This window comes from Lycium barbarum, chromosome 3, assembly GCF_019175385.1.
Source record: "Lycium barbarum isolate Lr01 chromosome 3, ASM1917538v2, whole genome shotgun sequence".
In the NCBI taxonomy this organism is placed as follows: Eukaryota; Viridiplantae; Streptophyta; class Magnoliopsida; order Solanales; family Solanaceae; genus Lycium; species Lycium barbarum.
Window position 1 is genome coordinate 148677327 of NC_083339.1, and position 25718 is coordinate 148703044.

General features: G+C 35.8%; 2 protein-coding genes across 2 annotated transcripts; both read right to left on the reverse strand.

The window, feature by feature from the left end:
- Positions 1-4830: 4830 nt before the first annotated feature.
- Positions 4831-6464, reverse strand: LOC132633575 (mitogen-activated protein kinase kinase 5). The gene has a single exon (XM_060350080.1). The coding sequence runs from the start codon at positions 6212-6214 to the stop codon at positions 5162-5164; it is 1053 nt and encodes a 350-aa protein (XP_060206063.1). The 5' UTR covers positions 6215-6464; the 3' UTR covers positions 4831-5161.
- Positions 6465-8918: 2454 nt separating this feature from the next.
- LOC132633576 (DNA-dependent metalloprotease WSS1-like) lies at positions 8919-14069 on the reverse strand. The gene is made up of 5 exons (XM_060350081.1): positions 13917-14069; positions 10679-10877; positions 10358-10553; positions 9637-10047; positions 8919-9352 (listed from the first exon to the last, which is right to left on the reverse strand). Exons 2-5 carry the CDS (start codon positions 10831-10833, stop codon positions 9158-9160), a joined length of 957 nt encoding a protein of 318 aa, XP_060206064.1. The 5' UTR covers positions 10834-10877; positions 13917-14069; the 3' UTR covers positions 8919-9157.
- Between the last annotated feature and the right edge of the window lie 11649 nt (positions 14070-25718).

Genomic DNA, 25718 nt, shown 5'->3' on the forward strand with positions numbered 1-25718 from the left:
CAATTCTCCTGAACAGCCATCGGATTAGGTGTATTTGATTTCATCAAATTTTCGATCTTAATTCAAGTAATAACTAAATAATATGGGAGTGAAGTTTTAAATTACAAAAGAGAAATCCATATAAAAATAATTATTATTCCGCAGATGAAGCACCAAGCAATGTGGGTCTTGCATGAATTAGCTGGAGTTGCATAATATCATAATGGCATAATCCCACACACCATTTGGATTGTATCTCTATTCTTAGCTAGGGTTGTTCACGGTTTTGGTTAAAATCAAAATCAAATTGAAAATTTAACCAAATCGAATAAAAAAATCGACATTTAATTTGGTTGGTTTGATTTGATTTTAAACTTTAAAAACCGATAATATTTGGTTTGGTTATGGTTCTATTAAAAAATAACCGAACCAAACCGATAAATTATATACATAAATTTTATAATTATTTATATGTATAATATTAGTTTTTCATAAATAATTATAAATATTTTGTACCTTTTAATCATTAATTTAATTTTTGATCTACTTATTTCACATGATTGTTTAAGCCTCATGTTTTTAAGAATATGTCCAAGCCCATGTCTTTAAGTCTTTTAACTATTTTAAGTGTTAAGTGTAAACCTACTAACAGAAGCTCACGTTAGAGTAATGTCTTTAACTTAAATTTTTAGGCCTTTCTTTATTAGCCCTTTGATTTTAGGTTGTTTTTTTTTTTTTTCGAATTTATACCTTTCTTTTTCCTGGTCTGAATGGGTCCTACACTTCAAATATTTTTCATATGAAAAGGACAGAGGTTGTAGATTTGGAGGTTCTTATAGAAGATACATCAGTAACATCAGCATTTGCTGCAACTGAAGCACATGGTAATGCCCTAATACTTTTTCCGTGGGTAATCCTCCTAAAAAGCAGAAAAGAACAACTCCTTGTAGTCGAAACCCTAGCCTTGGGGATAATGATAGAAAAACATCTGAAGTTTGGGATCATTACACAAAGTTTTTTTTCAATAAAATGGGAGAATTGAGGACAAAATGCAAGTACTGCCCCAAAGTTTAGGATCATTACACAAAGTTTTTAATTTCATATATTTTCATTTTAATTTTAGGTAGTCTTTATGTTTAGTTAATATGTATATTTGTAACAACAACTAAAAGCTCCTATGCTCTACTTTATTTCCAGATATGTGTATTAAGATGACAAAAATGGTGCAGCCACTACTAAGTTAGTTTTTAGCTCTATATGTAACAGTTTAGCAACTTTTGGGTAACTTGAGTACTACACTATCACTAATAGTGAAAATATTTCTATGATGTATGTTTCACCTTAAACTATAAATAAAAGTTATCGTTTGAACAAAAAAAAGACATGACTTTTTCAACTTTTTAATGTTTTACTGATAAGTCTCATGACTGCTAGTCATAAATCGAAAAATCGAACAAAATCGACAATAACTAAACCGGTGGTTATTATTTTATTTGGTTTGGTTATGATTTTAGATATTTAAAAACCGACTAAATTGGTTTGATTATAATTTTAATCAATAACCGACTCAAATCGAACCATGAACACTCCTATTTTTAGTCAATAAAAAGATAATATAAGTGTATATATCAATATCTAGACACTTGGGCACATATCCAAGTATATCTATGGCCCACTATAATAGTGGTTAATTCCAAAATAGTAGGACACTTGGCAAGAGTAAGAAGAATCATTACGCACAAAGGCAAATATAGGTGCTAATGTAACCATCAAAAGGGAATTAAAACTAGATCGTAAAGTTAATTTTCATATATATAAGTATATAACAATCTCATCGAATATGGTTTCTCCCTTGCTGTAAATACTTCATCTTTGAGATTATTAGTGATGTGACTGAAAGGACTTCTCATGAAAGCTAAGTTTGCCGACTCTTTGCCATTAATTGCTTTGCGTGGTTATTATTGATGTAATGTTAAAAAGACCTTTGAGTTAGACACACTTGTGATTATCATTGCATGGCTCAATCACAACAACATCCGAACTATATACTCCCAAGACTTTTTATCTAAGAGCACAACGTATAATGTGGGGACTAAGCGTCCATCATAGGTTTGAACATTGTCACAATCAAAGTTAAAAATTAGGAGCAGGCATGCATCGAGTTTTGAAATATTCGCTACTAGCCCTCGGGATTTCTCGACTAGGGAGGGATTTAGAGTTTACCGAGAGTTCGGGTGAACATCCTCGGCAAAAAATTACATTATATATAGAGAGTAAATTTCTTTGTTTATATACATATATTAAGTCTTGAATATCCTGAACAAATGTAAAAAATTAACTCAAGCGGTCCAGGCAGGGGAAAAATTACAGTGTATTTTTAAAATTAAAATTATTTTATTATGTACATATAGTAGTTATTAAACCCCCTGACTTCTTCGTGTATTTACTTTTTAAAATTTTTGAACCCCCTAGATGAAAATCCTGACTTTGCCACTGGGTCCATGATATTCAAAATTGTTTCTAGTGTCCTACGTTTAATTCCCAAGGAAAACATTATTTTTTATATTTAACTTTTATTATTTTACCGAAACAGTGAATGAAAATCCTAGACCCGCCACTATTCTCGACTATCCAAAAGGAAAAATAATTTCAAACTATAGACATCGACATGGGATCGACTATACCAGCTTCATTAGCTGAAAAGAAATCTAAATGGTGAAAACCGAAAAGAAAAGAATATATGAAAGGGGAACAGGGTACGACTTTATGCCTTTATTCATACTTTCATGTCAACTATGCGATTATGGGGAGATTCATTCAATAAATTTAGATTCACTCGTATTCGGATACCCCACCCTTCTTCCACCTTATGCCACCAATACACTTACATCTTAATGTCACCTTCATGATTTTTCTACTGGCAGCCCAAAGCTTATTTTGCAATAAATATAAGAGAAAAGTCTCTGCTTATTTCTTCGAAAACGAGTGATTATTTTCTTTTCTTTTTAGAAATCAAAACGAGTTATCCTTGTTTTATCGTTGCGGTCATAAAAGCAAACTGGACGCCCAGGATTGACGTGGCTCTGGTTTTGAACGAGCCCAACTCTTAAGAAAAGTCCAAGTAAATAGAATAGAATTGATCAACAAATTGTTACCAAACTCCGCGTGTTAATTTTTTAGGCCTCAATCCATTTAACTTGTTGTTTTACTGGGTCTTCGTTGTTCACTGATGACCTCATCCATTAATTTCTAAATCTTTTTTATACCTAGAAATCCTGAGGGACAGTGACACACGATTCAAAGCTCGGAAAATAACCAGCCCGTCACTTTAGCACTTAAATACCTAAGCTTTTGTTTGTGACGGAATGTGTGCCTAAGCCCAAGCACCGGGAGTATTACTATAATAAACACAACAATCTTCCAACCAGACAAGAGGTATCAATTCACCGAATAGCAGAATAGTACAGAAAACATAACAACTAAGCAACTGAATGATACCCAATTATGGATAATGAGAATTAATCTAGTAATCACGAATCAGTGCCAACAAGGAGTACTACTTATCGTGGATACATTTAAGAAGATTCCTCTCTTTTCAGCCTTACAGACAGTATACCCCCAAATGATCTAAGTTTAGAAGTATCATCATCTAAAATTAACCAAGCAAGCAAAATCTATTATGGGTAAGTACTACCTAAACCAGTATCTACCCGAACTGCAAATCAACAAAGGGATTCTCCTAAGCAGGCAAAGTATATAAAGTGACAGACAAATATTCGGAAATAGAAAAGATAAAGCAGCCTAGTAAAGTCTATAACAGCACACAAAGAGCTAAACAATGCCTACTTATCTTTACTAACATTACCAAATCCCATTCAAATTTACTACTTATCTAACAAGGCAAAAACGAGTATTACTCTCACCTGTTCGTAGGGACTAGAGTTGCAGCTTTCTTGCTAGTATAGCATCACTTTTCAGCGTTGGCATGTTCTTTTCTTTAATTTTTTTTTTTTAATTTTACATTTACCAAGTTCTTGCTAGTTGCTACGGTTCTCTCTCTCATAAAGCTTTTTTTTTTTTCCTCTTTGTACAAAAAGTTTCCCCCAATTAGCATACAAAGATCTTCTGAAAAATTAAACTAAATCTATCTCAATCAGAACATGCTTTAAACTAATTCATAAGGTCTAGAGAAACTTTAACCCCTACCTATAAAGACAATTGATTGCTTTACCACCTTCACCAAATCTAGCAAAGCCATACCAATAGATGCACAAATCCAACACAAAATCACCACACAAATACAAGCAAAAATGGATATTTCATCCTTAAGGGAAAGAGAGAACTGGAGCCCGTTTGGATTGGCTTTTTTTGAGTGTTTGGCTGGCCAGCTTAAAGTCATTTTGTGCTTAAAATAAGCTCAAAAAAATAATTGGACCCATTTGACTTAGCTTATCTAAAACAGCTTATAAGCCAAAAAAAATAAGTTAGACTACCCCAACTTATTTTTTTTTAGCTTATAAGCCCATCCAAACAGGCTCCTGGAAAGCTTTCTTTTTTCAATGCCTTATAGCTAAATATGTCCATAGCTTCATTTTTTAGATGAAAAACATATATCCAAATATAACCAGATGTCATTACTTGAATCTCTAAGTTTAGCAAAGCCATACCAATAATAGATGCACAAATCCAACACAAAATCATCCTACAAATACAAGCAAAAATGGAAATTTCATCCTCAAGGGAAAGAGAGAATTGGAAAGCTTTCTTTTTTTCAATTTTCTTGGTCATTTCTCTTCAACATGAGAGGATGCTTTACAGCTAAATATGTCCATGGCTTAATAAAAGACTTCATTTTTGAAATGAGAAACATCTCCAAATATTACCATGAATTGAATATGTAAGTTGGGGGCAACCCATAATTTCTACTTTCCTTTCTCCTGATAAAAGAGTGTAACAACACAACAATTGTTGATGATCAGCTAAAAATGGAAAGACTCAACCTTTCTTATCATAAACCAGCCCCATTTCTCCAATATTTCTTTCTCCAGAAATAAAAATCCAACCCAACCAGCGCTTCACCACCACCACCCATAGAGTAACAACATTTAAGATTACACAAAATAAAACCAGAAATTAAGTAAAAACAAAAGAGAAGGGCTTGAATTTCTCCGAACCTAAAACGTCAAGAAGACGAAAAATGAGGTGGCGGTGGTGGTAACATGCTGCTATTATTGGTAGTCCCCGGGCTATTCCGTGTAATAAAAGGGTGGCACAACAGCTGCACAGCGGTCCACCTTCTCGCGGGATCTCTCTGCAAACAACACGCGATGAACTCCCTAAACTCCCTGGAAGCAGTTACCGGTGCCTGAGGTGGCTGGGACATACAAATAGCACACATAAGACTAGCCCAATCACCTTGTCTGCCAACCGAAAAGGGAAACCTTCCTAAATAAAACTCCAATATGCTCACACCCAAACTCCATATATCGCCAGCATATCCATCATACTGTCCATGATTCAGATCCGTGTTAATTCTCTCAGGACTCATATAAGCAATAGTACCAACAGATGAATTACAAGGATCCATAGTTTGAGCTAACACCCTGGAAACCCCGAAATCAGCGATCTTAACCTCACGTCTCGAGTTTATAAGCAAATTAGAAGGTTTGATATCTCTATGCACAATCTTCCGACGATGAAGATAATACAACCCGGATAGAACCTGTCGGGTTAGATCCGATAGAGCTGGTTCATCAGGGACAGGGATCCCTTCTAAGGAACCTTTATCCATGAACTCTAGCAAAACCTGGATTTCCCCGTTATGATCAAACATATCGTGACAACGAACAACGTTAGGGTGGTCAACGTCACGGAGAATCTCAATTTCACGACACATCTGAAGACGAACAGAGTCCTCGTGGTTACCGTAAATGACTTTGAGAGCGTAGAGTCTACCGGTAGGGCGATGTAGGACTTTGTACACGGTACCACCAGTGCCACTACCGATACGGTTGATACGTTCGAGTTCCGAGAAATGTAAAGGGGTGGGTAGTGGGGATGATGACGTGGACGAAGCTGACGTGGGGGGTAAGGGGAGGGGTACGGCCAGGGCGGGGTCACGTTGGGGGAGGGGTAGGGTTAAATCGGTACGACGGCGAGGGCGCCGGGGTGGGGGCATGGGGGAGGGCGTGGTGGACGAGGTGGCGGAGGGTGGGGGTGGTTGAAGAGGTCGCATGATTGATTGGTTTTTTTTTTTGTGAGGGAAATGGGGAGAAAGAAAGATAGTATTTGATTGTCTTTTTTTTCTTTTTCTTTTTCTTTTTCGCTGTCCAATTATAAAGAGAGAGAAATGGGAGGAAATGGAAATGAAGGAATTTTAGGCTGTAAGCTGGAAATAATAGAGAGAAAGGGAAATGGAGCCATCCAAAGAGAAAATAGAGAGAGAGAGAGAGAAGGTTCTTGGAAGAGAGGAAGAGGAAAAATGGAAGGTAAACGGTGTATGTATTGTCGTGGGGTAGGTTAATTAGGGTCCGGGTTAATGCTAGTTAGTACCTGATCAACACATCACACTAAAATCTGATTTCACCATGATGATACAATTGTTTATTTGTTCACCTTCTATTTAATCATTTTAATACAAACAAAGGGCAATCCCACCAAGCTTATGTTATGTGTGGGGGGTTTGAAAAGGCCGAATCATAAGAGTCAGAGTCAATTATACGCAGTCTTATCGTGCATTTTAATACGTAAATAAAATTTACCCTAAGTGAAAAGCTTAACAAAAGAATAGTTTAACTAAGTATTCCCTCTTTTCAATTTGTTTGTGTGATTTTGACTTAGTACCAATTTATAAGAAAGTAATTTTTTTTTAAAATATTGTGATCTTAAATTAAAGATATGTAGAATATACTAAAATGCTATTTAATTTTGTGATCTTAAACATGTCATGTGGAAAGTTGAAATTAAAGAATTGCGGGAAAAGGGAAAGAAATATTCTTTTTTAAAGGGACAAAAAGAAAAGTAAGATGAACAAATTAATCGGGGAGTAACTTTTTCTTTTGTGACGAAAGATAATATTATAAATTAACAAACAACATTACAAAATGTCGCAACGGACCAATAGTCATGCATAGGCAGAGTTAGAGAATATCTGATAAATTGTCGGACAAAGTAATTCCTAGTCTAACTTATAACTCAATTACCATCAAAACATTTTATTTTAAAAAATAGTTACTTTATTTGTTCTTGTCCAATATGTTTGTACTATTAACATATTTTATTTTAATTTGGCATATTATAATATGTTATTAGTAAGACTGCACCCCTCCTAGGAGGGTTTTGTCTGACTTTATACTTGAGGGGGTAACCTTAATTGCTCAATCGTGAATCTTTGGAATTCAACTTTGTGTTTAAAAAATTGATCAGCCTAGTTTATTCTTTAAATAAAATGCGGAACAAACTCTTATTTTGTGAATATATTGCTTAAGACACAATGATTTTTTAGTGAGATACTTTAAAATTCAAATGAACTGCCTAGCATGTGAGGTTGATTAACATGAAACACGGATCATTTCGTTGCAAAAAATCCCAAGATGAAATGCAGATCCCCTAAACGCATATGTGTACTCATAAGAACATATGTAATTGATTCATTTTCTAGTTGAATGGTCATTTAGGATTCAAATTGATGGGTGTTTAAATTAGTCGTCTCTTGAAACAAAAAGGTACTCTTGGTTTTAACTTTGTTTGGACACAAAACCGACATCTCACTAACTTTTTACTATCCAATTCAGGGGCGAATCTATACATTAAAAATAGGTCACGTGAACCCATGATCACCCGACTAAATTCGGTATATTATGTATATAATCCTTAAAATATATCAAATATTAACTGAAGGAACACATACTCAAACTGGACTGAGTGGAGCACTGGTTAAGTGCTTGGTTTAATCCCTTAAAGTTGCGGGATCGAACCCTACTAAATGTACTTTTGTGTTTTTTTTTTTTAAATAATTCTAAATAGCCTTTAACGTTTTTTATATCTTATCTTAAAAGCAATGGTCAACCCATCCTCTTGAAATCCTGGATTCGCCTACGCCATTAACGATCTAGACTTGTTAAATTTAACTTTCTTTCTACTAAATTTGATAGGAACTATCTTGTTGCTTATATGTTTGAAAGGTTTAAAGCATATAAAACAGAATAATAAACCATGTTATAATATTTACCAGTGCAAGCACATGAATAGTAGTTTATCCCTTAATGTTGTAGTTGCATTGAATACAAGCAGAAAAATGACTGAAAAAGAACCTCTACCAAACTATAACGGCATCAGCGAATTATGATGACGATTGACTGATTGGTCATCCTTCATTTAAATATACCTATTGAGCAGGTTAAATTTAAGTATTGAGCAGGTTATCCATACTTATCATAAGTTTCAACTTTCAACTAGAATTCTTTACCAATTCATTTGGCAATTAACGTTATTTATTTTTAATGATGGGATCTTCAAAGTCCATTTTTTTTTTCAACATCTTCAAAGTCCATCGATATACTATATATTCGTAGACAATGTCCGTGGGGTTAACAAAAATTGAGATACGATAACTAGGTTGGCATCTCAATAAAATCAAGATACTATACGTTGCATTTGCCCAATGCATAACATGGAAAAGTGCTATCGTCAACACGTTAACATGCTGATGATATCAGACAAAAGCTATTCTTTAAACACCTTTCCTTTATATGTAATCATTTAAAAAGCACTCCAGCACCTAATACAATTAAAGTGGTAACTCCCAAATTTTGATACTTCATTACATATGACTTTTATTAATTTGCATGCCAAATCATCATTCTAATCACGGAATTCAGTGAAAACTTAAAAAAGAAAACGATATTGAGTTTTGATACCAACTACTTTAATCACTCTAATTTTCATGGCCAACTACTTTTTTCTTTCTCTCAACATCACAGGGCCTTAAATGACTTACCATCTCATTCAGCATATTATTAAGTTCACAGTTGGTTTCGAGCAGAATGGGCAAATAAGGAGTGCGAATATGACCGCTTTAATTACACCAAATACACATTTACAATTAATTTAACCAATCATGTCTGACCTGTAGCAAAGTCCGCCTGTAATTTCCTTAAAATTCTTTGCTTCTCGTGCTTTAGGTGCTAATACGAGGATCCGTGGTTGAAACAGGTGGACCATAAGAGTATCTCCACTCTCCGCAAGCTAAGCACCGTTCAACCTCATGGCTATTATGCAATGTGCAAAACTTACAGGACCAGACCTTTGCTGCCTTTGCTTCATTTCCTCTGTCCTTTGTGGTTCCACAAGCTCCACAAAGAAGGGCTAGAGGCTGCAATGGTGAAATGAATATCATCAGCTGGGGGGACTTTACAGTTAATAGATAATGCGACTGACAAAGCCCATTAGATCGATATGTTTGAAAATGATCTCAAATCATGCTAGGTCTCTTTTGATTGGGCCAAAGAAAATTATTTTTCAACGGACAGTGCCATGTAGTTAAAGATCAAAATGGTTGAATTGAGCTGGGTTTTGAAGAGGACTTATACAACTCCTATGTGGTACAGGAATAACATAAGGAAATAAAAGAGCAAGGACAAAGCACAAAAAAAGTACCGGATTCAATAAAGTGCACGCACAACATTCCCACATTTTCTTAGGATTGGTTCCTACAACTGAAGTAGGATGAGACTTCGGTATCACTGAAGCTTTAGAGCTTTCAGAAGGCCCCTCACTCTCTAACATTTTGGAGCCACACCATAGATCATCGTGTAATCTCCTTTCTGCAGCCATAGCGGCAGCCTGAATTGGGCTGAGTGCAGCCTTGATGACACTATCACCTCCCAGACGCTTAGGCCCTGATGGCAAAAGTACTCCAATTCGTTCTCTGTTTTCTGCAGCAGCCAGTGCTTTCTGACGCAATGATGACAATGGAGGTTGACGAGAAAACCCACCCAATCGCTTTCCGGGAAGATCAAATCCTTGTCCAGTACCTGTAATTCCTTTAGCCATAAGCTCCTCGCATTCCTGAAAAAGGGATGCAGGAAAAGTTTAACTTAGCAAAAGAAAGAAGGAAAGTTCAGCCATATGTGCAACTGTGCAAGTGCTTCAGAATGTTAAATGGTAAAAACAATTGTCAAGGACAACTCAACTCAGTTACACTGTTTCTAGGAAGGAACTAGTATTTCCAGATACAAACAATACACATTAGAGGGAGCAACACAACCAGGGCTCATTCAGACTATAGTTAAAGGTGAAAGTTGTAAGAAAACCAAAAAAGAATAAAGAACGAAAATGGTCCACACTAAGCAAAAAATAGGTCACGCAGAGACACAACCTTCCTGATTTCATCCAATAGGTTATAAAAATCAGCATTATGCGGGCCATATTCATTGTGGCAGAGTTCATGAAGCATGGTGTCGAGAATTTGTGCATAAGGGAAGAAGTCCCACTCATTGTTTGGTCGGCGCAATCTAATCTTAACCTCAGCACCTCCCCCTATATTGAGTCCCAAAAGAGATGGATTGGCAGGACTGCAAAATCAGATTAGCTGATTAGCTCATGAGCAACAAGAGAAATATAAATAAAAGCAGGAAACTCATTAAACTTAAAGACTCATCAGGAAATAAAAAGGCTGAAAGGAAGGAATGGCCAGTACCAAAATTCAGAGAGCGCCTTAACTTTCCACTTCCTTTTGCGCATTATAGGTTGCACCTGCTTTGCTACTTTTTCAAGAATTTCCCTTGCCTCATCATCACGTACTTTCTTCAAAGATTTGACTTCCCAGACCTTGTTCAGATCATTAAGATCCATTTAGGCTGGTGCTAAACCACAACTGAACTGACAATGAGGAGGAGCTGGGTACATCAAATTGAAGTCAAATAATCAGATATCAAAAAAAGCTCATGTGATTATACAGAATCAGATAGAGATGAAGTAGAAATCAGTTAACGGTAAAAGATCCCTAGAATTCATGCAACAATGGTTTTTGTTGACAGATATATTTTTTCTTGGTAAACTATCAGGAACCCCAGTTCACAGATAAATTATGGATGGATTAACTATGGGAATATTCCTGATGATTGTTCCTGTTTTACTTGAGCCGAGGGTCGATATGAAACAGCCTCTCTACCCCACAAAGGTAGAGCCGTAGAAGTAAGGTCTGCGTATACTCCACCCTCAACAGACCCCACTTGTGGGATTACACTGGGTATGTTGTTGTTGTATCAAATATGGGAATACAATAAACACCTGATGGTTAGTGAATCTAAGTTTATTGAAAATGTTTAATTCATCATATTAGATCTTTTGTGGTACATAATCTAAAACATGGGATTGGCAAGAATCGAAACAAAATTCGTAAGTATAAAGTTTGATTGGGTCAAAAAAAGAACACCTTAAGAGCAGAACTCCTAGCACCATCGGACCCCTATCTCTTACCATAATCTCTTAGCTTTATGTCAATACGGGACTTGAAGGGATCTAACAGTACCCAACAACCAGACTCTAATTTTGCAAACTGGTTAGAGACAATGGTTTCCGAAGTTCTCATCTTGCAAAACTAAGTCAATGATTTCAAAAGAATTGGCGAATGACCTAACAAACTCAATGGAAACATTCCTTTTGTTAAATGACGACTTAAAAACTTCAAAACCTCGGTAAATTTTTCAAATTGTTGTGTTGTTATTGAAAGGTCCAAAAACACTTAATCTTTCCAAAAAGAATTAGTTGACTTTTTAGGAGGGACACAACAATACTTTAATGGTCCTCCCCAAAAGATATTCCTTCTTGAAACAATACTTTTATGGTCAAAACCAGAAATTCGGATGACTTTGCTGCAAGTATTCACTGGAACAAACAATATCTGAATATCATACTTCATGAAGCAACTAGGATGCAAGACACCACTAAACAGCGGAGAATTATATCGAAGACAGAAGCTATTTGTTATTTTAGGGAAGTTATACTGGATGTAAAAAGAGAGGTTGTATGGGCCGAAGGAAAGAAGGTGATCATCTTGCATATGAATTTTGGGGGTCGAATGCCCTATCACGGGATAGCACTGCTTGGGATGGCGTGAACTCCCTCTTTGCAAACTACTTACTTGATCTTCAACTCGAGAAGGGAAGTAAATTTGAATTCGAACATATTGTCACCATTACATGTATCCAGTATGACTGATGGAAATGCATTATCACATAAGGAGCATGGAAATATGTGCACGCCTCAAGAAGAAGAAGAAGAAAACAAACACAAACATTTACCAGAAAAGAAAGGGCGAAAAAGGGAAAGATTACAAGGCTAGAAACTGAGTCGACTCTAATGTGCTAATAGATGAATTTCATATCCTTGCTTTAGCATTTAACTGATAAATTTGCTAGCTATTTGATTTCCTTAGTGTTTTGGCAACTCATGCTTCTCCTGTGAAAATGTAACCTTTAAGTGAGAGGAAAGAAAGCAGATTAAAAATGTTTCCTTTGATGCATAGCATATAAATCCAGTGACTAATCATTAGGGAGAAAGCTGACCAGCTTGCAAAGTCTTCATGATTAGGGATGACAAGTCTCACTCTCAAAATCTCCTAAGAAATTATCACGTTAAATTTAGCCAAAGATATATCCTTAAATATTTTATTAGGCATATATGTAATATTTAATAAAACTCAAGGAGAAGTTTAATCTAATTTTACTGGACACAAGTATGCCTAGAGGCCCTAAAAATAAATTTAAAGGGAACAATCCCTATCTCTTCAAGTCCTCTATATGTCAATGCATAATAGGGGAGAAACAGATATGTATGTCACACACACACCCACAACAACAACAACAACAACAGAGTACTCTAAATCCCTCCGTACATGATCTTCTATCCAGATGTGTCAAGTATAAGGGGTTGCTAGATGATGATTTCTGACCTTTTCTGAAAAAATATGGCAATATTATCTCGAGTCATTCCTTTCTTTTCCCAGCACTCTGTGATCCATGCTCACATTACCTCATGCATTCATTAATTTAAAGGCACTCCCTTTGTCTAACATAATTTGTTCTACGACCGGATTACAATGACATGTCTCACTATTAACTCAGTTTCTTTTCCCCAACATTGCATTATGAGCATTCTGTGTTCATTTTTAACTATATGGAATATTAACTCATGATACTATTCATCATTTCGAAAGTGCCGCTGCGTAAAGCATCTCCTTAACAACTTGTTTGGATGGTTGTTACCTATTTGTACTCGGTTGTTAGTTTATACAATATTTGTCTTGATTGTTACTCAAATTTTGTTGTATCATATAGTTAAATCCATCGTTACGTAATGACGAAAAGTCTCATTTTATGTAACAACCGATTGGTGTTATCACATTGTTGCCTTATTTATTTTTTCTCACTTTGTCTTTACTTATTATCAAATAATCATATTTTATCCTTTATCATATCTTTTTATGATACCTCTACACCTACACCGTACTCTACTTTTCTAGTAGGTTTATCCTTCAAATTGTTGATGTCTAACATTATTTAACGACAGGCCACGATAAAATCTATCCAAACATTGAATTCGTCAACACAATACTACACAATACAATACAATATAATACGATACATTATGAAACAATACATCCAAACAAAGTGTAAGTTACTACATAATTGAAGTGATTATCTTTCAGAATATTGTCGATTTCCAATAGCATAGATGACACCTTCTTATGATAAGTAAATTCAGAGCCTAGAATTGAAGTAAATTTTGCAATTGTTGACAAAAAAAAAAACAAGCAGAAACTAAATGATAAAGAAAACTATTTTCTACTGTTCTTGTATATGATATGATAAGATACCAAAAGATAATTCGCTAATTTACAGTAAAACAAATAATAAAGTGAATTTAAGACCTACCTGATAGTCGAGGAAAGTAATGGACTTTTTGATTACTATTGTGGACTCCTTATTCAAATGGGAGTTGTAGTTCTTCCCTTTTCTTCAGGTATAAGACAATATGACAGTGTCCAATGTGGGCCCGGCTGGGTAATCTAGCTTTCTTTTAGGAACAATTTGCACGATTGGCCTTATTTGGGATAGTCTTTAATTTTGTCCCTCAAAGTGCTCGTATTTAATTTTTGTTCTTCGCCTAAAATACCTGAAGCTTTGAGTTTGAATCTCGGCTTATTCAAAAAAGATTATTTTCCAAGGAAGAACTCCGTAACAAAATTAAGCCTATTCGGATAAAATTCTGCCTTTTGTAGATTTCCAGCAGAGTAAAAATAAAAAAAAATTGTCATAAGGAAATTTTGCCTAGGCTTTTGGTGAAGTCTTGCCTTGCGAAACCTTTTTTACTGAGTGGGGTTCGAACCCAGAACCTCGATATATTTTTGGTCACTTTTTTAAGTGAAGGTCAAAAATTAAAGATCAGCGCCTTTGAAGCACAATCCGTGCAAAAAAAAATTCTTTTAGGCCTGCAAACAAAATCCAGCCCATCTACTTCGGCTCCACTTGTATTTGCAGATGTGTCTTTTGTCTCTTAGGATTGAGAAGCTCCAGTGATCATGTGATGAACCAAATTTAGTTTAAAATTATTTGAACTTAGTATGATTTACTAATTGAATTAGTGCTTCGTGCTTTTGGGTCAAGTTCTTGTGGAAGTGGATTATGTTTTTCTAGTATATTGCAACAAACAAGTGTTAGTCCTACCTCATGATTAATCAAGATTAATATAAATAGGTTTATGGACAGTATTTGAAGTTGAAAAGAGCTCTTTGAAATTATTATTTTTTAAGTATGAATTTCACTTTCAAAGAGGGTGGTGAGAGTTGATCTATGAGTAAAATTAAATATTTCAATATTTCACTTGAAAATCCAATAATATTTCACCTTCGACTCAATCCTTCATGGTCAAACTAGTATTTGCACATGTCTAATAGTTACAAACATCAAAACTTTGATTCATGGCCAAATGAGTCCTAATTAATGAACATTGAATTCATAAAATTTCTCATGCAAAACTTAGGAGGAGATAGAGGCAAAAAAAAAAAAAAAAAAGTACTTGATACTTAAGCCTTGGCAAATAAAGTTGCTTAGTACTATTATGTATATTTTAAGAAGATAAGAATACCAAATAAAAGAGTTGAAACCAAATAAATTGATCCGCATACCATCACTATAAAAAATAAGAAGAAGAAAAAGGAAAAAAAAAAAATGTGAAGCATGAATGTAAAAGGAGGAAGATCAGAACAGAAAAAAGAATTAATTGACATTGTAAAAAGTCTGGTGAATTGTTAAGAATGTTATAAATATCCCAAATAGTGGATATCCATTAAGTTATAAATATCCCAAAATATCTCAAAATATCTCATGTCCTGTTGCTCCTATAAATAGGATGCACAGATGCAATGTTAAAAGAGCAGAAGTAATATAATCTGATATCTCTCTACATATTTCTTCTGTGTATTTACTTCATAGTTTTTATTTCATAAAACGTTATCAGCACGAGACTCTGTCATCTCGAGCAAATACTTTACAAGCCTCGAAGGTATTGATTTCTTTGTTTTCCATTACTAATGGCAAATCTTTCTAGACGTGAATTTGTAGCCTTAGATATATCCGGTAATAGCTATATGTCTTGGATTCTTGATGCCGAGATTCACCTTAATGCGATGGGTCTGGAAGACACCATCAAAGATAAAAATGAGGCATCAAACCAAAACCGTGCTAAGGCAATGATATTTCTCCGCCATCATCTTGATGAGAATTTAAAAATGGAATATCTTACGGTTAAAAATCCTCTTACGCTGTGGAATGACCTGAAAGATAGATATGATCACCTGAAGATGGTCATACTTCCACAAGCACGTTTTGATTGGCTCCAATTAAGGTTCCAAGATTTTAAATCTGTTATGGCATATAATTCTACAATGTTTAAAATTATTTCTCAACTGAAATTATGTGGTGAAAATATTACTGATGATGATATGCTGGAGAAAACATTCTCTACTTTTCCTGCCTCGAGTATGCTCCTGCAGCAGCAATACCGAGAGATGAAGTTCAAAAAATATTCTGATCTAATCTCACATCTTCTAGTGGCTGAACAACATAATGAATTACTAATGAAAAATCATGAAAGCCGACCCACTGGTACTGCCCCATTCCCTGAAGTGAATGAGGCAAATTTTCGCCATTCTAGGCGCGGAAGAGGTCATGGCCCCAGTCGTGGTCATGGTCGTGGTCGAGGAAGGAATTTTAATCATGATTCTCGTTTTGCACCATATAATACCTTTCACCACCAGCAGTGTAAAAGAAAGGATGAAAAGCATGAAGTTGTGCAAAAGAAAAATTCAGAAAATAATTGCTTCCGATGTGGAGGAAAAGGGCACTGGTCACGTACCTGTTGTCACACCCCATTTTAACCCGGAAGTTAAATTAAGGGCGTATGACATTTTGGTGATTCCTATTTATTTTACTTTGAGGAGTCGCCACCTAATTAATTTAACGGTGAATTAGGACACCTAGAGGTTAACTAAGGCAAAGTTAAAACTAAACCTCAATTAATAGTCTGCTTAACCAGTATGATTCTAGGTAAGGGCTCTATATTATCCTAAAGGGAAGGGGTTAGGCATCCTTTAGAACCCGTTAACTTACGGTTATCCGACCAAACTTAGGTTAATTAATTAAGATGGAAATTCATATAAAAGAGGACTTTGAATGTCATTTTAAATAAACTCGTAAATATTACTAAGGCTTTAAATCAAATGCTATTTAGAAATAAAACTTATAAAAGATAGTTTGCATAAAAGAGAATTTTAGATGCTATTTAAATAAAGCTTAAAATGTTGCTAAGACCTTATATGAAAATATAGTAAATGCTATTCAAGATAAGACTCGTAGGAAACATGATAATTTGCTCATAGACAATAGTTTTTGAGAGAAAGATTTAGCAATTTTAACTTTAGATTACGTTATATAAACGTAGCAATGTAGAAAAATCTGAGCTTATAAACAGGACTCAAAAGGGAAGTGAATTTTCTTTCTTCTTTTATCATTTCTTATTAATTATGCTTAGCTAAAAAATATGCATGATTGATTCAAACTTGAAGAATTATTTATAAAATAGACTAGAGTTTATATTTGCATATTAGTGACATTTCTTAGAAAAATAATATTCTGAAGTAGCAAAACATGATTTCTTTTACTCCAAGTATGTTATTGAAAATCAACTATCTTAACAAAAATAAATATTATAGATACTTTAAATTGACTACCCATTATATCAAACTAACCCACTAATTCTACTAAGGTTCATCTAAGTTAAGAAAAGTAAAATAAGATAAGGTTAGTCATACAAAGCAAATAAAAATATACAACAGTAAAATAAGACAGAGGGGAAGAAAATTGAATGGAGCTGGCCCATTTTCCAGGCCCAACTACTGCGGACTGTTCCTGCTATTAGGCTTCGGCCCAGTAACTTCCACTGTAGGGCTGCAGTCTGCTGCTGCTGTATGGGCTTTGGCCCAATAATAATTTTTATATGCTGCTGCGGATGGACTGATGGAGAATGACTCAAGCGCATTTCGTTGGGCTTTTAGCCCAACACCAGATGTGGAAGAAGAACGAGTCCCTCGGACTCGTATGCGATGGTCATGCATAAAACGAAAGAAAATGATTAGGATGCAATCGATAAACAGAACCACGCATGTATAAAAGCAGACCAGCAAATTGTGTGTATAACATGTATATTTGAGTGTATCTCATGAATACCGAGGTATATGGTCTTACTGTCTTAATAGTAATTGAAGCAATCGTAAGTGCGACCAATGGACTGACACAATGATGGAAATAGAACAGCGAAACAAACTAAATGACTGAACCAATTTTCTTGCCACTGCCACACTAAGTCAAACAAACTAAGTAATTGAACAACAGTTTTCTTACCAACTGCAACATCAAGCAAAACAAACCAAGTAGATAAACCCAAAGGAGAGGCATGCTTTAACCTATATTTATGATCACATATAGAACAAAAGCTTCCTATAAGAATAGGAGAAAACAGCCTCAAGCACACATTTATACAAAACTGGAGCATATACTTTTGCAAGATTTATAATAATTCTCACTGTGACAGAGAAGTGAAAAACTCCAGCCATAACCTGCTATATTCCTTAGTGCAAAACCAAATGAAGAATAAGTGCTCACCCACTTATTTTATTTTTACAAACAAAGAGTCAAAGGTCGAGAACAAGCTGACAGCTCAAAACAGGATGCAATATGAAGGCACAGAGGATTTTGAATAACCCAACAGAGATTTACCAGGCGACCTTAATTACATATTCTGGCAAAATAAGGAAGGAAATGGCCATATTTGAAGTGAGGTTACCATGACACAAAGGACAAACCAGGATCAAGTCAAGCTAACAACTACAGAGGCACAAAAGGTACCCATGTTCATGCTAAGCTGATATGAAAAAGACATCAAACTGAAACAACATCCACTTTTATATTAAACTACTGGCATCAAAATAAACATATACAATTGTATCAATAAGATTTCTGCTAAACCAGCATATGGAATAAGAACAAACCTAAACTATTATATGGTATCATATAAAGGCACAGCCAAGAAAAACCACAGGGGGCAATCTAATGCCCCACTAGCCAGAGCTAGACAAATATGACACAATTAAGCAGCTAAACTAATCTATGACCAATCATTATGGAGCAGGCACACCATACTTAATCTGCCATAAGCTAAATAACATATGGCTAACCCAAACAAAACATAAATGAACCACTGCAGAACAATTAAAGGGCAAACATATGCGCATAATTAGCAAACTACCAGCTAATATGTAGAACTAACCAAATGAAGAATATAGAAGCAATGTAGACCTAACTAGCATATGACTACCCAAATTGATGTCTAATATGGGGCTGAACAATTGCAGGACTATAAACAGGATTAATCTAAACTTAAACATGCACAATGCAACCTATACAACTACAGACAGGAAACCAAATATGACTAACCAAACCGATCACATAAGTAGTCTGAAACACTCGAGCAGTTATTAAATTTAACTAAGGGAAGGTGACTTACATACTAAGGGAAGAGAGCACCTAATTGATTTCATACGAATAACAGGGAGATAGCATCATACATGAAAAAGAACCAGGCAAGTAAATTTCATTCAAGGCAGGGGAGTGTCAAAATCATAGTAAGGAAACAGCAACCTCAACCAAGTTGAAACTTCAATCTTTCAAATATAGAATCCAAAAAAAAGACAGAATTGGTTTTAAATATTCGTATTCCTTTAATGACTATTTAGCCAATTTATATTAGATTGAATAGGTCTTATTTTGATTGGGTTTCACTTGATTAAACTAACACGCCCAACTCTAAACAACAGAAAGATTATATGCGCTTAGACTGATCATTAACCAGATTAACTAGGAATGAGACTCCAAATGAACCCATACAATTTACCAGATTGAATTCTCACCATGCAAACAAACTATGTTCAAATAAGCCGAACATCTTGAACTAAATGAACAACAACATCCGGCAATATCTAAACTAAGCTAAAATGTAATAATGACTTATCTACTTCTACAGCTAAGCCGAATATCCGACTAAACCATACAAACACATAAACATACAAAATTAAAAGGAAAGGAATGGGATTTACCTTCTTCGGGTGCAGCGAAGTGGGTACGGGCTTTCGATCTATGCTCGAAACACTATCAAAAATCCGAGCTTGAATCCTCGCCGACCCAAAACGATAGTAAAAGCCAAAAAATAAAAAAGGACGATTTTGGTATTTCGACTGAATCTTAAAAAATTTGATTACGACGACTAGTTTCTAGAGAAATTGAGGCGATTCAAGAACTCGTTTTTCTTATAAGTCGATTTTTGGGGGTTTTCAAACCTGTTTTAGAACCTTAATTTTTCAGGGGATTCTGTGATTCAAAAAAAGCTACAAAATAGGGGGGTTTGGGGTTCGAGAACTGTCATTCTTAGGTGACTTCCTGCGATTCTCACCCTTCCCTAAACGATTTCAAGTCGCGACCATTTATAGGGTTTTGGCTCGTTTGAGGCGAAGAAAAAAGAGAGAGGAGCGGGGGGGATAAGCGGCGTGGTGGGGATGAAGATGATGAAGGAAGGGAGTGGGGGAAAGGGAACGGCGTGGTGGGGATAATGACGAGAGAGGAGCGGCGGCGTGGTGGGGGATGAGAATGATGAGAGGAAGGAGCGAAGAGAGAGAAAAGGGGAGGGGGCGGCCGAAGGAGGAAAATATGAGGGAAACCCTTTCCCTCATTAAACGAGAATTGGGTCGGGTCGGGTTTAATGGGTAATGGGCTGGTCCATTTAAAATATTGGCTGGTATTTGAAATGTGGGCTAATCGATTTGGGACAGTGAATTAAAAGAATGAGCTGATAAAAAATGTGGCCAAGTAAATTAAAACGTGGACTGGTTTGTGAATTGGTCCGAAAATAGTATGAGTTGATTGGGCTACTATATTTAAATAAAAAACCTGTTTAAATAACTTGTGTTAAAATATTACTTAATATAAAATATGCAATCATTAGTGCTCAGATAAAAAAAAATGGCGTTGTAATAGCCGTGTAATAATATTTCAAAAATCCACAGTAAATAAATACAATTATTTAATTATGCAAAGATAAATGCGATGCGTGTGCGTAAGCTGAAAAAATGTCAAAAAATGATAATAATAATAATAATAATAATAATTAGTGCGGTAATAGAATAGTGAAACGCCGGTATTTGATAAGAGGCTAATAATTATAGTAAAACATAATATATATTTTTTTATTTTCCCAAAAATATTAGAAGCGCAAATAGGTATTTCGGAGGAGAGGCGGGACAAAATTGGGTGTCAACACCTGTCGTACGCCAAAGCACCTTGTTGAGCTATATCAAGCCTCCCTGAAAAAGGCAGAAAAGGATGCCGAAGCAAATTTTATTTCTGAAGATAATGTTGAGCCCATGCATCTAGATGTGGCAGATTTCTTTGAACTCCCTGAACGGAAAATAGATCATCTGATCGGTGATGGATCTGTATTAACTTAGATATTTCATACATGTCGTTTGTATTATCTAATGTGGTTATGTTTCCATATATATATATATATATATATATATAATAAAGTGTGTGAAATACTTTGTCTAATCAAAATATCTACTTCGATGTTTACTTTGCCTATTCTTTCGTTTTGAAGAATATATGGAAAATCCTCAAATATTATTTGGATCAATGACAAATCATGAAGATATTTGTGTGATTGATAGTGGAACAACGCATGCTATATTCAAAGATGAGAAATACTTTTCTCACTTGCGTAGAAAAAGGGGAAATATTAATACAATTTCTGGCAATTCGAAATTAATTGAATGCTCCGGAAGAGCTACTATATTTCTACCTAAGGGGACGAAACTTGTTATAGAAGATGCACTATTCTCTTCTAGATCCCCAAGAAACTTGTTGAGTTTCAAAGATATCCGCCGTAATGGGTATCACGTTGAGACATTAAATGAAACAAATGATGAATATCTTATCATTACAAAGAATGTCTCCGGCCAGAAATATGTTTTGGAGAAATTACCAACTTTGTCTTCTGGCCTGTACTATGCAGAAATTAGTACAATGGGCACACTCAATCGTAAACCAGAAGTTTAACGATTCAGGAACTTTTGTGCTTTGGCATGACCGAATGGGTCATCCTGGATCAATAATGATGAGACGAATTATTGAAAATTCAAAAGGGCATCCACTTAAGAACCTGAAGATTCTTGAAAGTAGTGAATTTTCATGTGTCGCTTGTCATCAGGGCAAATTGATAACCAGGCCATCACCAATGAAAGTTGACATTGAATCCCCTGCTTTTCTAGATCGTATACATGGGGATATATGTGGACCTATTCACCCATCTTGTGGGTCATTTAGATATTTTATGGTTCTAATAGATGCGTCTTCGAGATGGTCTCATGTGTGCCTCATATCGTCTCGCAACCTGGCGTTTGCGAAATTATTGGCACAAATAATACGCTTAAGGGCACACTTCCCAGATTATCCTATAAAGGCTATACGTCTTGATAATGCTGGAGAATTTACATCCCAAGCTTTTGATGATTATTGTTTATCAGTTGGGATAAAGGTTGAACATCCTGTACCACATGTTCATACCCAAAATGGCCTTGCTGAATCATTTATTAAGCGTGTGCAATTGATAGCAAGACCATTACTTATGAAAACACGGTTGCCTACAACCGTCTAGGGTCATGCTATTTTACATGCAACATCTCTTGTTCGTCTTAGACCGACTCATTATAATAAATACTCCCCGTCACAATTAGTATTTGGTCATGAACCAAATATTGCTCATCTTCGAATCTTTGGCTGTGCTGTATATGTGCCTGTAGCACCACCACAACGCACTAAGATGGGCCCCCAAAGAAGGTTAGGAATATATATTGGGTTTGAATCACCCTCCATTATTCGCTATCTTGAGCCATTGACGGGAGATTTATTCACTGCCCGATTTGCAGATTGTCGATTTGATGAAACAAGTTTTCCACAATTAGGGGGAGAGAGAAAAAAATCAAAAGAGAAATTGCGTGGAGAGTTCCATCACTATCTCATTTTGATCCACGTACCCCTATATATGAGCAGGAGATCCAGAAGATCATCCACTTACAGAAAATAGCAAATCAAATGCCAGACGGATTTACTGATTTGAAAAGAATAACTAAGTCGCATATCCCTGCAGAGAATGTGCCTATTCGAATTGATGTTCCAAAGGGACAATCTACTAGTGTCATAGCCTCTGAATCTCATCCACGCCTGAAGCGTGGTAGGCCATTGGGCTCCAAGGATAAAAATCCAAGAAAAAGAAATACAAACAATAATCAGAATGACACTATGAAAGGATCTCATGAAGAGATTCAAGATCTGATTAATTCTGATATTCCTGAAGAAATCAGCAAACCTGAGACTTCAGTGAGTGAAGAACTATATCGTTCGAAAATTGTGGTGAATAGTGTTTTTGCATATAATGTTGCACTAAATATTATAAAGGGCAGTGAGGATCAGGAACCTCAATCTGTCGGAGAATGTCGACGAAGATATGATTGGCCAAAATGGCAAGAAGCAATTCAATCAGAATTGAATTCACTTGCTAAACGTGAGGTTTTTGGACCTGTAGTCCAAACGCCTAATGGTGTAAAACCAGTTGGTCACAAATGGATCTTTGTACGGAAAAGAAATGAGAGAAATGAAATTGTGTAATACAAAGCACGCCTTGTTGCACAAGGATTCTCTCAAAGACCCGGCGTCGACTATGAAGAAACATATTCACCAGTTATGGATGCTATAACATTTCGATACCTCATGGGTTTAGCTGTCTATGAAACCCTTGAAATACATCTTATGGATGTGGTTACAGCTTATCTTTATGGTTCACTTGATAATGAAATTTATATGAAAATTCCTGAAGGATATAAAATGCCTGAAGCATTTGGTTTAAAGTCTCGGGAAATGTATTCAATCAGATTACAAAGATCATTATATGGTTTAAAACAATCAGGGCGTATGTGGTATAATCGCCTAAGTGAGTACTTGATAAATGAAGGATATATAAATGATGCCATTTGTCCATGTGTTTTTATTAAGAAAACAAAATCAGGGTTCATTATACTTGCTGTTTATGTTGATGACATAAACCTCATTGGAACTCCAGAAGAGCTCCAAAAGGCGATTGAATATTTGAAGAAAGAATTTGAGATGAAAGATCTCGGAAAGACAAAACTCTGTCTTGGTCGCAAATTGAACATTTCGCATAAGGGATCTTTATACATCAATCTGCCTATACTGAGAAAGTTTTAAATCGATTTTACATGGACAATGCGCATCCTTTAAGTACTCCTATGGTTGTTCGCTCACTTGAGGTGAGCAAAGATCCGTTCCGACCTCAGGAAGAAAACGAAGAGCTACTTGGTCCTGAAGTACCATATCTTAGTGCAATAGGTGCACTTATGTATCTTGTTAATGCTACAATACCTGACATAGCATTTTCTGTTAATTTGCTAGCAAGATATAGCTCTTCTCCTACACGGAGGCATTGGAACGGGATTAAGCATATATTGCGATATCTGAAGGGAACTAGCGATATGGGTATGTTTTATACTAACAAAGGTAGTACAGATCTTGTTGGTTATGCAGATGCAGGTTATTTATCTGATCCACATAAAGCTCGATCTCAAACGGGCTATCTGTTTACATGCGGAGGTACTGCTATATCATGGCGATCGACCAAGCAGTCCATTGTTGCTACTTCTTCAAATCATGCTGAGATAATCGCTATTCATGAAGCAAGTAGAGAATGTGTGTGGTTGAGATCAATGATACATTTCATCAGAGAAAGATGTGGCTTGAAGTGTGATACAAAAATACCCACAGTATTATATGAAGATAATGCTGCATGCATAGCTCAATTAAAAGGAGGTTTCATAAAAGGAGATAGAACAAAGCACATTTCACCAAAGTTATTTTTCACACATGATCTCCAGAAGAATGGTGATATTGATGTGCAACAAATCCGTTCAAGTGACAATCCTGCAGATTTGTTCACTAAATCTTTGCCAACTTCAACTCTTGAGAAGATGATATTCAAGATTGGAATGCGAAGACTCCGACATCTGAATCTTGGTCTTCGTCAGGGGGAGTGAAATACGCGTTGTACTTTTTTTTTCTTAACCAAGTTTTGTCCCATTGGGTTTTCTTGGTAAGGTTTTTAATGAGGCAGCTCTCAAAGCGTATTTCTAGATATGTGCACTCTTTTTCCTTCATTAGGACTTTTTCCCACAGGGTTTTTTTTAATAAGGTTTTAACGAGGTACATCATCTATTAATGGACATCCAAGGGGGAGTGTTATAAATATCCCAAATAGTGGATATCCATTAAGTTATAAATATCCCAAAATATCCCATGTCCTGTTGCTCCTATAAATAGGATGCACAGATGCAATGTTGAAAGAGCAGAAGTAATATAATCTGATATCTCTCTACATATTTCTTCTATGTATTTACTTCATAGTTTTTATTTCATAAAACGTTATCACCACGATGCTCGCGATGGGAGGGTGTGTTGTGAATGAAGTTCCCACATCGCTCGCACACGGGATTGTGTGCGTGCTTATAAGCAGGGCCTGAAGCCTTTACTTGTATACGCGGTTTAAAGCCGTAAGGTGCGCCAAAGCGGACAATATGTACAAGCAGTTTATAACACGTTATCAGCACGATGCTCGCGATGAGAGGGTGTGTTGTGAACTTGAAGTTCCCACATCGCTCGCACACGGGATTGTGTGCGTGCTTATAAGCAGGGCCTGAAGCCTTTACTTGTAGACGCGATTAAAACCATGAGGAGCCTGAAGCTCCAAAGCGGACAATGTCTACAAGTAGGGCCCAGAAGGTCCCCCTCCCTGCTAGACGCGTTTTAAAGCCGTGAGGTGCGCCAAAGCGGACAATATCTACAAGATGTTTATAACATAAGCATTTTCTGTTAATTTGATAGCAAGATATAGCTCAACAAGGTGCTTTGGCGTACGACAGGTACGTGACCAGTGCCCTTTTCCTCCACATCGGAAGCAATTATTTTCTGAATTTTTCTTTTGCACAACTTCATGCTTTTCATCCT

Bases quoted from the DNA above. Each gene is read 5' to 3' on its own strand.
- LOC132633575 (XM_060350080.1), bottom strand. From the start codon at position 6,214: ATGCGACCTCTTCAACCACCCCCACCCTCCGCCACCTCGTCCACCACG.
- LOC132633576 (XM_060350081.1), bottom strand. From the start codon at position 10,833: ATGGATCTTAATGATCTGAACAAGGTCTGGGAAGTCAAATCTTTGAAG. The intron at 10,554-10,678 runs GTACTGGCCATT...CTGATTTTGCAG, and splicing joins AAGGCGCTCTCTGAATTTTG to TCCTGCCAATCCATCTCTTT. The intron at 9,353-9,636 runs GTACTTTTTTTG...TCACCATTGCAG, and splicing joins CGTGCACTTTATTGAATCCG to CCTCTAGCCCTTCTTTGTGG.